Genomic DNA, 15119 nt, shown 5'->3' on the forward strand with positions numbered 1-15119 from the left:
CAGCCAAGGATTTCGTATTTCGAAATAGAGTATGTATTCAAATCTCATATCCTCCAAAGAGGAGCAAAGTCGATTGCATTTTTACGAGCACGCTAATCATTTTATGGTACACGCGAGCACGTGTGTGTAGATCTGCAGCTGGTGTAACACAGTGCTTGCTTCCAAAACAACCAATCCCGACCTATTCCAGGTTCCACTCGGGAACACCAAATGTGTCCATGTTGAGTACCAAGCAAAACGTAATTATTATGATAAAATTTATATTTTATACTTATCCTGACTCATACTTATTGCTTTATCTCCCTTCCCTCCGAAGGTTGAGCGGAAACCTCTGTCCTTCTGTTCCCAAGAACAGTCAAAGGTTTACTCAACTAAACAGGGCTCCTTGCCTCCTTCCCGCCAATAGTCACACGTGACTGGCGGCCTCAATGTCACTCTCTCCTATTCAGCCCCAACTATTAGCTTACAGGGAGGCCAGATAGTGGAGTCGGGATCCGGATAAGTATAAACTATCAATTTTATCATAAAAATTGCATATTTTTCCATATCCTGAGTCATACATAATGCTTGAATCCGACGGACAGGTGGTGGGTCAGCCACCTATCTGGATTCCCTGTGACTGTTCGATCAGTCCTAGTGTGATCATGTACCCATGATCATATTTGATCATATACCCATGATCAGAACTCTGCTTCGTTCTTCTGATCCTGCGGCTGGTAACCGGGAAACCACCTTCAATTAACTGAATAAAAGAAGTATATCTTATGATTTTGTGGATTTTGAAGACATGCTAAGAATTCCTGATTCTTGCTATCTTAAACGACCCATATGTTTAGAAAGGGGCTTCTGTCAAAACTGAATCGCATCACTCATGCGCTGACTTATCTTGTAAGACAGGGGAGCATGGACTCTCTGATGGTGGTTATGGGACAGTAACCTGACGTCTACGAGTCTACGTGATTAAGGTTATCATGTGGCTTGGACTGTCAGCTGCTGCGCCACTACAAGAGGGCCGAACTGGTGGATACCGGATACATCTTCAGTGGCAATGTCTCTGAGATAATGGTTGGAGAAGACAAAGCAGCTTTCCATGATGGACGATAGAGAGCAGTCGCCGTGTAGTGCTAAGGTTGACGCTAACGCTCTAACTTCATGTGGGGTGGAGGCTCTAGGTGGATCCAACCCTGCTGCTTTGTACGCCCGTAGGATGACTGCTCTCATCCAGGAGATCGTAGTTCTGGAGGCTTCTTTAGACTTAGCGGGTGATTATGGGATGAACAGAGGCTTGAACTTTCTTCTTCTCGTAGCAGTTGTTTTAAGGTAGATCTTCAATGCCCTAACTGGACACAATGATAAGTATTGTGTGTCGTTAGGGTCTGTCCGGTTGACCTGGTAGTTCATTCTTTGAAGTCCCATTGAAGTTCGACCGTAGTCTAAGGCCTGTATCTAGTTAGTTATCAAGTCAACACTGGCTTGCATCAGAGGCTTGTAATCGTCACTGATAAGGTGTTGCAGAACCACATTAATATCCCATGCTGCATCTTCAAGTTTAAACGATCTAAATAAAACGACTATTTCGGGAACCTTGGTGACCTTTCCTCCTGTGTTCATATTAAGAACAGAGCTAATAGCTGCTAGGTAGGTAGAGAGAGTAGACCCTTTGAAGTGTCTAGTAGCTCTCATGTGACATAAGTATTCCTCAACTTTAGGGTGTGAGGCATTAAATGGCTGAAAATTCCTTCCATTCATCATCATAGAGATTTCTAGTTGAGTGTGTGAGTGCTGAGGTGACGTTTTTAGTAGAGGAGCCTCGCCTGGTGAGGCAATGCGTAATACACTACATACATATCATTGGAATCCTTGTGGATTGGCATGAGGTCGCCTTGTGTGCGGATGTATAAGTAGAGTCGGCAAGTCTGGTAGTTGAATTGTTGGCTCTCCTAGGAGCTTTATTAGGTCTGGGAACCACGTTCTCGAAGGCCAGTAGGGCGCAACCAAATGCAGTCGGAGGACTTTGGCCTTAGCGATCTTGTGCAGACCACTTGGTAGCAGAACAGATGGTGGAAACGCATATGCGTCTAATTCCTCCCACAGAATGACTAGGGCACAGAGATACCAGGCTAGGGAATCTGGGACCGGCGAGATGAACGTCCTTATCTGGTGATTGAATCGATTCACAAAGAGATCTATGAGAGGGCATCATTTGTTAGAAGTTGAAATGCTTCCGGGTGTAGTATCCATTCCGTGGGGGACGGTGGTACTGGTTGGGACAACGTGTCGGCTAAGACGTTGGTTGCTCCTGAGATATGATGATTTATCCACAGATTGAGCCTGTCTACGAGGTTGAATAGACGGAAGGCCAACAGACGGATTGAACAGAGGTGCCAACCTCATTGTGCCTTGTAGATTGATGTGAAGACTACTGTCCGTGCTTATCATAAGGAATTGGTTCATGAAGAGATGCGACCTGTGGTGTGTAGAGTTGAAGACCGCCTTGAATTCTAGAAGATTTATGTGTAGAGCTCTTTCCTCTGCAAACCAGGTTCCTGTCGTGACTTCTGAGTTGTTAGTGCGCTCCCCATCCTTGGAGAGAGGCGTCTACGTAGAGATGTAAGGAGTATGCTGGCTCTTGTAAGAAGGTTCCTCCGCAGACATTAGATCTGTCCGTCCACCACAGTAGGTATGGTTTGAGATGTTGTTGGGCAGAGACTTTAAGATCCTGACGATTGAGACACAGTTTGATGAAACGTTGGATAGGCCTCAGTTGGAGCCTGCCCCTGCACTGTGAGTGCGTGTTCCGACGTGAGAAGGCCTAAGATCTTCTGCCAAGATCTGATTAATGTCGGTGAGTTGAGTACGCGATGGAGACAAGCTTGAAATTTGGTCCAAAGGTACTCTGGAACCTTGATACAATTCTAAGCAGTGAGGAATCTGATTCATAGAAACTTGAAATTTTGTGAGGGTTTTAGTCCTGATTTCATAAGATTGACTAGCCAACCCAGCTGGGTGAACAGATGTATCATGAAGTTCAATTGTATTCTGCTTGTTGATGAGTATATATATATATATATATATATATATAACCAGCTACTATGGTTTTCTTTACACGAGTAAATAGCCACGGGGCCGAAGAAATTCCAAAGGGTAGGACCCTCCATTGGCAGTGTCGCCCTTGAAACAGGAATCTGGGGTATTTCCTTGAGGCTGGGTGAATAGGGATGTGCAGATAGGCATCTTGTAGATCGGTATCGCCCAGAAAGCTGTTCGGTTTTATGAGATGTCCGAGATCAGGAAAATGTACCATTTTGAATGTGTCTGTCTTCAGTAGATAATCTAAGTTGAACTTGTGTTTGTTGTAGATTAGACGGAATTTCTCCTTCAAGTTTTTCTTGGGTATGAGAAAAATCAGTAAATAGTATCCTGGATTTAACATGTATTGATTCAATACTTCCACTGCACCCTTGGTGAGTAGAGTGTTGATTGCTTCCGACAGCTTAGACAGTTGAAGCTTGGGATACGTGAGTAAAGGCAGAAGCGTAGTAAGTGAAGGCGCGGCTTTCAGTTGGCCCTTTGCGAAGGACCTGAGTTAAGTAAGCCTCCCGTAGTATATCCCAGTTTTTCCAGTAACGTCCTAGACGTCCACCCACTGTCGAAGCTTGTATTGGAACGACTGGGGATGGAAGCAACTAGTCGTGTAACACCTCCAGGGGGGTGGACTTGAGACAACACAAGGCACAACATCAAAGGATGTTAGCTTTATTTCCTGAGTATACTTGTGTAAAGGAGTTTCTATATACATTTGTTTTGCCCTTGTTTTCGCGTTGTAATCTTCGGCAGTTTCCGGAAGTAGTCGGAAACATGAATTTCACCTCACGAACAAATACACAATTTTCGTAATTATAAATCTTTCTAATCTATTTATCATTTAAAATTATATGTTCCATTGACATTAATCCAACTTTTAGATGTTTGATGTAAATAGATATAAAATCTTTTCCCATAGTACAGTTCGCTATTGTTCCATTTCGCGCCATCACCTCTCAAATGTAGCGCAGTTTTCAAGCAGACAGTCTATCGTTTCTTCTGCTAGTCACAACAGTTTCAATGTGAGTACATGCTTTTGGCTCGTAGTGTTTTGCTTTTATGTTTACAATAGGTTAGAGGTGTTAGAAAGGCCGTGTTTTGTAATAGATGGTCATCATCACAACAACTTGTGTGTAGTCCACGTGCTTTTAGTATTAGTAATCCTAGTCTTTGTTTCAACATATTTCATTGCGAGTGAATTATAAATTATTCACTGAAATTGTTGTTATTTGTAGAATAGTTTTTTATGACCATTTAGAAGATAAATACTTTGGTTTGTTCAATTTCCGGGATTCATTGGAATTCAACATAGGCAAATTTAGTTTAAAATTTGCCTATGTTGAATTCCAATGAATCCCGGAAATTGAACAAACCAAACTATTTATCGATATTGTAAACCAATTTGTAGTGAGAAGCCTTTTTCCAAGGAGTTCTTTGAATGTAGCGCGATCGTGTGTCGTGATCGTGTGTCGTGATCGTGTGTCGCAATGCGGTTAGCCTCTCGTGGTCAGGTTCGCCGTCGCCCCAGATACGAGACACGACAAAAGAAGGGTTACGCTATTATCTAATGGGGAGATAGGTTACGTCATGTTCGAAATGAATAACTGTCAATATAATACACAAAACCAAATGTATTCAGTCCTTTTTAAATTTAAACTTGATGAGTAACATTACAATCTCAATCACTGCAATACCACTGGAATTGCAATGACAATGAAAGAATTCCATTTTATGCTACCTTCTCCACCTCATGTAATCTTACGTAGACTGGTCCAATCAAGGATGACCACAAGGATTTGATCGTGTAAAGTTAGGCCTACTGTCGATTAACGAAGCTGACGTTTATGGTAGAATTGTGTATGCCCTGAAACATTCCCATCACGGACACAATTGAAGAACTTTGCAAGTGTGAAAAGGGCCAAGATGATGAAACAGTGGCAACGGCACGAGAATCGACGCGTTGGCGATCAGACCCCTGCAAAATGGCCGAGTACGACCTCTTCTGTACACTGCTGGATTCAGTGCATTATGATTATAAACTTTAAACTCGATTCCGGCATGGGATAGCAGAATGACGGCTGTTGCGCGAAGGCAATGATTTGTGTATGTGTGTGGCAACTTGGCATTCTTGGATATGTTTTTCATCATTTGTGACAGTGAATTTTTGCCAACGCATCGTGACTGAAGTGAGGAGTACCCAACAGAATCGCGGATATCGACGACAGATTTCGGATGTTGAAAGAACGATTCATTATTGGGATTCATGTGGAATTAGTACAATTTGAAGGATGAAACCGGACACAAAAGGTAAGATTTCAACATTTTTAATTGTTTTGATATGCTTGGGCTTGTGTCAGTGGGATTTCCTAGACTGCATTAGTACCTTTTCATTATTACCGATTAGTATTTATTTTTTGCTATTTTAGTATAACATGATATTATCTTTCAGTGTTAGATCAGATGTAAATCATGTTGAAAGCTGTTTTTCAGAAAAACTAACTATATTTGCTTTTATGCCTTTGATAATTCTGTTTAGAAGCCGTGTGACAGTCTAGCGAAAGGGAGGTAACTAACATGTAACTTCCTTTGGATGGTTTGTTTACAAAATGTTAAACTATGCACACCTCTGAAGAAAATTGTGTTTCTCTCAGTTGCTTTCGATAATGACCCATCAATTATTCCCCTCAGGCCATTCTCATCAACCTTAGCAAAGCGGGACTGTGGAGGGACGCTCGGTGTACAAGATGGAGCCGGGTCAGCGTTAGCGCTGGAATTTCGAAGTGGAAACGTCCGGAGTGCTGGGATTGGTGTTTTTTGGAAGATCAATATCTAGAAACAAGTATCATTAACTTATTCTTTGGCTCAATAATAATCTTTAAACTTGGAATATTCTACCAAATTAAATACACGAATGCTTGAAATTTGCGGAGCAGTTCATTTGTGAATAAACATCATTGAAGGATAATATTTTATGGCTCTTAATCACTGTACTATTATCTGATCACATATGATTATGTACCATGTGATTGTATTCACCATCACCTTTGAATAATTCTTCCAAGAATTTGTCGTCTTCAAAGATTGTATCAAAATCCCAGAGAAAGAATTTGAGGTGGTAATGTTCCTCAATTATGCAAATTCATGCAGCGAAAATAGTACGGTATTAGTGCCAACGTATTAATGTGCGGTTATTAGGCCATCATTTTCAGGTATGTCGAACAATATTCGACAAGGGTAATTAACCAATCAGATTGCAGAAAGCACTCACTATTGGTTTACAATATGGGTTGAAACAAGCCAGCTTTTCTATGTTCGTGATGATCGCAAAGAGTTACCTCCCTTCCCTCTTTGTGCAGTGTTTGTTTACAAATGTTTCTGATTACCTCTCCTCATATATATTCATAAACTATGCCATTTCTATGCACCTTTGTTAGAATTATATTGTATTTTACTGCATAATAATGGTTGGTTATTATTGTACTAAGTATAATTATTGTTTTGATATCAGGACTAGTTGGTCCCTGCCCTGGGTCATGTGACCACTGACCGCTGCTGAAAGGAGTGTTCTTGTCTCCTGGGGGTGAGTTAAAGGGGCAGTTCTGTACATCATCAGTTTCATAATTATTAACAACAATTTTGTAATTCTTAGCGTAACACGTCTCATAGGATATTTTGTATTGTAATAAGATTCATGTGTAGAGATGGGTTTGAATGTTACTGATATTTTCAGGCATGTTAATTAATCAACCTCTGTTCATGTACATTTCATCTATTGTTCAAAAAGTCAAGAGTGATGTTATATTATTGATTGATCATATGTAATACTTTTGCTGGTCAACATCAATAAGTAGTAATTATCATGTCTATTGTATTTGAAGTATAGTATGATTTGTTGATAAGAGTATGTATCTCGGCATGTCCTGACAAACTGCCTTGTCTTTTGTTGTAGGTTTATCATGGATTCGATCATGGATAATGAACAATAAAGTCTGTCAATAGAATATCCAACTCTCTGTATTCCTTCCCCCGACTATACTTGTGAGATAGGGCGAACACTTAGTACACAGGTTGCAGAGGCTACCAGGGGAAGGTGACGAGGTGAGGTTGACACTTGGGCAGCAGATGGCTGGATTGGCTGGTCAGTTCGTCCCTTCAAGTCCCTGGTTTGCCTCTCTGCTGGTCTGTCCACGCCCTTCCCGCTGTCTGACGGCTCTGCTTTACTTGCCTATCCTCCCTGCTTTTATATGCACATAAAAGATAAACAATTTGCTTAGCTTGCAACATTTTTACTAGTCAGCAGTTTCACTGGCAGAATCTGCCCAGGTGGCCATGTTTTGATCAGTCAGCAATTCTCATGGCCGTACTCTACCTGGGTGGCCATATTGTATATGACTGCAGTGACAAGACATACCGTGTGAGACAAAAGTGTGCACAAAGAATAGTGTTACAGTCGTTCCGAGCCTGGACTCCACTGACGAAAGCGAATCTGCCTGATGAACGACCTCTGGCAGAGCTGGCTCTAGAATTTCTTGTCCTTGGTGCGCTGAATGGCTGAGAAGCAAAACGAAATTGAGTTCATTGGACCGACTGTTTAAACATCGTGTTCATCATCTGGGCGGACTTGATCAATATCTGGTGCTTAGAGTTCTGCGAGACTTCCTTGGATACTTGTCTGATGGCACCGTCGAAGATGGTTGAAGCAGCCCATGGTTTACGAAGTAGAGGCCTGTTGTACATGCCAGGCAATTGACAGGACGACAAGAGACCCTGACGACACAGTAAAGTAAGTCCAGCTGGGGTAGACACTAAATGGTCCGACATAAATTCTTGGTCTCTCATCGGCCGCCATGCATGAGCATGCCTTCATTTACAGCTCTGGAACGTGCAAGTCCGAAGAACAGCAGTCGTATCTAGCTGGACTAAATTCTTGTCTTCTACTCTGTATGTGCGAGACTTCGAGCCACTCATCAATTTGTAATCTGCGTCTACTTCAGGCGTTTTAAGGACGGGATCCATGTTATGAAGTGGGAACTTACAAGGATTAAATGATGGTGTATGTTGGTCTAGCAAAGGCTGATTTGAGCGTATCTGCCACTTGAGAAAGAGATTTAATGGGCGGAATCGTCAAAGTGTATATATCATCCTCTAGGATAAGGTAAGTGTCGGCTGGTGACGCGATAGGCAGCCCATCAGCAATACAGGCTAGGACTACCGAGTCCGTGTAAATTGAAGAATTGAGATCGTCTTGCATATTATCATCCGAAACCGGTGGCTCTTCGCGGATTGAGTCGTTGGTGAGAGACAGATTAGGAGTCGACTGATTAATAGGTTTGTCCAAATCTGCATTCAACTGCTGTTGTTGAATAGCCATCATAACTTTTCGGGTCATCGATATTTGCGATGAAGTCTGGTCGTGATGGATACTGAGAATGGGTTCGCAAGAGCTGGTTTAGGTTTGTTCGAGAAGGTTGTTGATTGGGTTTACGAAGGTTCCTGGTAGAAGACAAAGCTGACGGGTTCGAAGGAAGCTTGCAGAAGCTTCTTGGATGAGTGTAAAGTGGTGTGTAGAGTTGAAGGGTTTGAAAACCCTGGGGTCTGCGAAGGTCCAACATAGGTAGCCGGGAAGGAACCTAGGTTCCCAAAACGTCGGAAGAGTAGACTACTGCGGCTGCAGCAAAGAGTTGTCGAAGGTAGATGTCTGCCGGAGGGTGTAAGAAGGAGAGGTCGTCAACTTCGTCAGGTCTGAGGATCTTCTAAGGCAACAGTAGACTTCGGCGATGATTTTGACAACGACTTCTTGTTGGACGTCTTCTTAAGTTTGACTAGCTTTTGGAGACCATAACCCGCCTCAGGAGCTTCCCTCTTGAAACGGGACTGCGAGCCTGCCTCAATATTAGAGGAAGAAATCGGAAAGTACCCTGTGAGTAACTCCAGTGGAGATTGGGAGACTATCTCGGCACCCGAAGATAATATCGGTGTTAACTCACGTTCTATAAGCTGTACATTACCCTTGCGCAAGAAAGATAATATGTATTTATTAAATACACATTCAGATAAATGTGCGCAATATTTACACAGTAAAGTAATAGAAAATGACGCAGGAATGCATGAAAAGCAAACAGGGTGTGGATCAGAAACAGAAATACGGTATCTGCATTGTTGACAAGATCGCATGTGTCACAGCCTTTCTGCAAACAAAGTGAGAAAACCAAGAAATTAGCCGTGAATAATTAATATAAATACATCATTATGATTGCCAAAGGATATAAGAATCAATGTACAGCAAATATTTGGATCTTGGCCTAAAAAAGCCGTAGAAGGGACCCGAGGTGCCAGCTTATCCGTCCGGGTGGGCGATGAAGGAGAGAGTAACATCTAGCCGCCGGTCACGTGGAACTATTGGCGGGAAGAACGCATGGGGCCCTGTTTGGGTGAGTAAACTTTTGACTGTTCTTGGGAACATAGGGACAGCGGTTTCCACTGAACCTTAGGAGGAAAGGAGCAAAAGCAATAAGTATGAGTCAGGATAAGGCAAAATGTACGTACATTTTGAATATTCAACATGTATCTTATGTAACCTACCTGTTGCTGTCTGTGAGGTTAACGTCAATATCTCCTGATGTGACTTTGATTCCGTTTATAAACACATTGATGGACCCGTTTCTTGTCCACGTGGCTGCAACATGATCCCATTGACCCTTGACTGTCTCAAGATCTGCTTTTTCTAGCGTCATATTGACCACCTTTCCAGCGGCAGAAAACTGGACTCGGTCTTGGAAGAGCTCGAAATACTTTTCACTGCGATCTCTGCAAGAGAGTTTTAGTGTAAACCAGCATTACTTACGGTGGAATGTTAAAGTGAGGCATCCACAGCACCATGTGAAGACGTGTTTAAAATCATCATGATCACAAGTCGTTTCAAGAACTATCCTACTCAGTTCTCGTGGCCATCAAATCATTTTCTACATACTGCCCTGTTTCATTATCTACAGCGTAGCAGCACATGTATTATCAAGAGATGTGGACGACTTACAGGTTGGATATCACGACTGATCTGCCGGAGTTGAGGTAGCCGATCCAGAACATGATGGACAGGTCGCCTGTAAGCTGGAACGGGTTGTACGACTGGACAACCTGGGATCCCAATCGATTGTCCAGGTACAGGTCAAAGTCTGGCGACGTGTCTGTGACATGATAAACATTTTTCAATCAATGAACAGAATTGTTATGTGTGTCCATGATAATTTATTAACCCATTTCCATGTAATAGACATTTCAAATGTATTCACAAAGATAATGGAATGAAACCATATTTGGTTTAATCTCTTTTGGGAATATTGACCTTTACACGACGTTCCAGAGAGAATTTTGGGAGGTGTACACAGGCAGAAGGTCTCGCGTCCCTCGCTTAGACAGGTCGTGCCAGATGGACACTTGTTGCTGCAAACGTCGTCCTTTGTCTGGCAATTATCACCGCTGAATCCTGAATAGAGAGATAGAGAGCGTATAGGATTCTCAAACATATATCAGGTGGGATATATTCCTGGTGGATGGAAGCAAATAAACAGATGCGTGGACTGATAAAGTTGAAAGGAAAGGTGTCAGAAAGATAATAATAACAGATAACAATAATGGCCATTTGTCATGTGATATAACCCACACACTAGCGCAGGGGGAAGCGGAAGAGAGTCCGTTATATACAGAGAAGAAAAGATAAGTCTTCAGTTGTGATTTGAAAGCTGTCAAAGAATCAGAGTCTTTGATGTATACTGGCAGTGAATTCCATAGTCTTGGGATGCAAGGTAGTTATTCTACCAAATGAGGAAAGTCGGAAAGATGGTACAGTAAGTAGGAGCTGGTTCTGAGATCAAGGGGTACTGGCTGGTGTGCATACAGTGATCAAGTCAGTAAAGTAGGATGGGGTTTGGTTGAGGAGGCATTTGTAGACGGTGTCAAAGAGATGTGGTGTCAAAGAAGGAACCATATTGGAGCTAGAGAGGGATTCATGCGTCCAGTAGGGAGAGGCGTAAAAGAGAGTGTTGTTTTCAGGATTTATAGGTTCTACACATCCTGACAAGGGTATAGTTGGTGTCGGAGAGTGAGTTTAGATCTATGTGTTTTCATCTTGGAGGACTTAGATGTAGAGGTGCAAATGAAGAGTCCGGTGTTAAAGCCATATGATCCCATCTTGGGTGACTCAGAAACAGGGGTGTAAGTGTGAGAGTCAAGTGTTCAGAAACAGGAGTGCAGGTGTGAGAGTCAAGTGTTCAGAAACAGGAGTGTAGGTGTGAGAGTCAAGTGTTCAGAAACCTACCTTCTGGGCAGTTACACGTGTGGCCCATTGGCTGGACGAGAGAACAGTTGCCACCATTGTTACACACATTGGCGGAACACGTATCCTTGATCAGCTCACAGGACACCCCGCTGTATACTTGGAAAGAGAAATATAAAGTTTAAGTATACATCGTAAAAGAATCACAGGGTTGAAAGAAGAAAGGAGGGGTAATAATTATGCCACCCAGTACTTACATGATCCACACTTGCATGTTGCAGACCCGCCTGACTGCTGGCATGTACCCTGTGCAGTACACGGCTTGACAAGATCACACACCTTGGGGGACGATTCACACAGGCGCCCCTGGGTTCCCTTCTGGCAACTGAAGTCAATGGCTTAGCGTTATAGGACAATTGGAGAGATTGTATAAATCTGTGCTCATCAAGTTAATACAATATGACAAAATCCCCAAGTTTATATTCATCCATAACATAAATTACTAAATGTGTTGTTTCTTTCATTGACCGGGGTTTTACGTTATTTCAACTTAGCTATCATTTACTTAACCTCTTCTACAATTTCTACAATTCTTCACCTCGAGGGTAATAAAGTAGTGCTGTTGCCAATGTCATTGTTTGGGGTTTTATTTACTTTACATGTGACAACTCTTATATATTTATCTGTCGAACATATATACTTCCGACCATTTCTGGTGTCCCCCACCGTGATGTTGCTGGAATATTACTAAAAGCGGCGTTAAACCAAACTCACTCAGTCAGTATATACTTCCGAGCTGTCATGTTCGAGTATTACTTGTGTTTTTCTCATTTTCATATTTCTGACATAACCAAGCATCGATTTGCATTGGTTACGTACAGCATTACATTTCATCTGGACAAGCACGCGTTGCATGTTTAGACTCAAGTTATGCGTTAGTCGTTAGTGTTGACCAGCACTCTCGTAATGCACCAGTACGCACCTGCAGAAGTAGTCTTCAAACACGGGGAAGCACGTGGCGTCATTCTGACACGAGATGCCGGAGCACGTGTTGGCGATATTTTGGCAGTTCTTGCCCTCCCAGCCAGGGGTACAGTTACAGGAGTAGTCGGCCAGCTGGTCCACACAGGTGCCGCCATGCATACACGGCAGGGAGTCGCACTCGTTGATCATCTCCTGGGGAACAAAACTCGGTGGAACACAAAACATGTTTGTAGGAAGCAGAAAAGCGCGATCAAACATTATTACCTATGAAAAGAATATCGTCGATGCAAACCTTTTACTAACATACATGAAATCTTGCGATATGTGTTATTGTGCAGCAAATTATTATAATCAGGTACTTTTCTTGACACTAAGGTATCATTTCTATATCCGAATACGACCCCTGTTTTTTCGGGGTGATCTGTTTAAAAACACGCCTTACACATTCAAAGAAGCCGATCCTATAAAGACATTGAAAGGAGTTAGATAAAGAAGGGTGGATGACACAGATACCGGCGATGCCTGGTTTCAAGAACGGTGAGCAGGCCCGTACTTACCGTGCAGTTTTTACCTGTGTAACCCGGCTTACACTCACACCTGTAGTCCTGGTTCAGATCCACACAGCGCTCTGTCTTTTCCGTGGGACATTGGTTTTTGCAGTCCACGATGTCAGACGTACAGGTAGGGCCTGAAACCAGACACGTCTCATCACTACTAAAGACTGAATGACGTGTAATTTCAATGTCACTTGTGAGAGAATGCAGATATATTAGCAACAACCCGTGCAATTAAATTCATTTCCACATTGTTGATGCACTTTGGGGTCTTTCACGTCGCAGAGATGTGCATCCCGTACACACAAACATACAAAGGAGACTCAGACACTATTTATGATGCGTCCCGAGTCCCGAGTCCAGCATTGTATCATTTCATTAGTTTATATATGTCCGCTAAAGCTAAAGTAGGTACCCAGAAACAACTCATCGAATCCCAGTTGCGTAGGCTGCTCCTCATGATGTCAATCACTGGATTGTTTAGCCCCGATTCGATAATTTACAGACCGCCGTCACGTGGTTGGAATACTGCTGAGTGCGGCGTTAAACAACAAACAGAGAGACCAATTATGAATCTATTCCAAGCTACCTCAGTTCGAGAATACGCTATGACGTCAGATCTACTGTCCCGGTTTACCTGTCCAGCCATCGTCACATTGGCAGGAGAACGTCGTCACTTTGTCTACACAGGTTCCATGCACGCACGGTTTGCTGGCACAGTCGTCGATGTTGTGTTGACACAGAGATCCTTCGTAGCCGGACTTGCACACACAGCGGTAGCCGCCGGTCAGCTTGTCACAGCGTTCTGTGTTGTTGGTGGCGCATGGGGACGGGGAACAGAAGTCCTTCTCGGTACACTCGCCATTGGAATCTAAACAAGTTAAAGATATTGCCTTCCACTTATCACGTGCTAAAAACATATTTCGCAGTTAAACAACATTATTAGTTTGACAGACATGCAGTCACAAGTAATGCAGTTTCGCCATGACGATCCCCTAATTATGTATCTTAGTTCTGGCATAGCACAGCAACACGATCACACAAGTCACACCATGTGACACTTTACCCGCTGAAACTAATTTGTACGGAACGAAGATGGTAAAGAGAGACATCCCATTTCTCCAACCAAGTCATACAAACCAAACTTTACCTTTCTCAAAGGGATTATCGCAGATGCAGTCGGCAGTGACGTTGTCGTAATTGTTGATACAGAGTCCGTTGCTGCAGCGCCCTGATGTACACAGGACCGCTTCATTGTGACAGTGGTCGTCCCCGAAGCCGGGTTTGCACGTGCAGGAGTAAGAGTTGTCGCCATTGACACAGGTCCCGCCGTACAGACAGCCACTCGGGTTCTCCTTACACTCGTCTGTAGGGAGACACAGTGAAATCTGTTCGATTACTTATACCACTACAGTCAGTTTGATTTCATTTGAGACCGATGAATTGCTCAACACAAATCTAATAATTGCAACAAAACCAAATTTTGCACAGTCACATAAAAACGACGGACAAACCCATATTTTTTGTCTCATAATTTTGGACACCCGAATTAAAAAGTTGTTTAACATGTTACTGTCACTGTTCGCTATTGTGACGAGTGGGGACCACTCGCTAGTAAACCGGCCAGGTAATCAACAGGCGGGTGTTGTGAATGGCATCTTCCCGGAATGCCGGCACCTTTTGTATCACACCTGCCTGTCTGTGTAATTACATAATGTGACAGAGACCGAACTCGGGCCATAAATCAATGCGTTTTGTTTATGGTGTATAGCCTGATTGGTGTTAAGTTCAAATGGCATGTGGTCAGTGATCGCAGTTGTGTATTGAATATTGTCATTAGCAGACAGGCAGGCAGACACACTGGTGTCAATAAAACAAGACATTGAGTTTTGTCTGTGACAGTGACATATCTATATCACAGTTAAAAATTGTGTCAACTCTAAATAATGACATTGCTTTTAAGTATCGAACTGAGAAAGTGACTCGGTAAGAAGATCGTGTGGTGAAATAGACAAATGAAATTATATAAACAGTTTATTTACTGTCATAACATACAAAAAGCTCGCGCCTGTGAGTTATCAACAAAACATTATGAAAATAGCTCACACCAAAGCCTTCACCGAGTATTCACCGGACAGCCCGCTTCCAAGTTGCGCGAACCTATTTCAGTGCGCACGTGCTATGAGCGCAGCCCAGCTGTTGAAACCCGTATTCCCCAGAAAAGT

General features: G+C 42.8%; 1 protein-coding gene across 1 annotated transcript in view; it reads right to left on the reverse strand.

Moving 5' to 3' along the window:
- Positions 1–15119, reverse strand: part of LOC124262974 — a 152182-nt gene that overhangs the window by 49710 nt on the left and 87353 nt on the right. Inside the window, 9 exon segments of the mRNA XM_046697591.1 lie at positions 9667–9891; positions 10118–10268; positions 10427–10567; positions 11399–11515; positions 11614–11741; positions 12339–12532; positions 12898–13028; positions 13532–13765; positions 14045–14260. Coding sequence (XP_046553547.1) covers positions 9667–9891; positions 10118–10268; positions 10427–10567; positions 11399–11515; positions 11614–11741; positions 12339–12532; positions 12898–13028; positions 13532–13765; positions 14045–14260 — 1537 coding nt within the window.

This window comes from Haliotis rubra, unplaced genomic scaffold (assembly GCF_003918875.1).
Source record: "Haliotis rubra isolate DU_JTF1 unplaced genomic scaffold, ASM391887v1 Scf862, whole genome shotgun sequence".
In the NCBI taxonomy this organism is placed as follows: Eukaryota; Metazoa; Mollusca; class Gastropoda; order Lepetellida; family Haliotidae; genus Haliotis; species Haliotis rubra.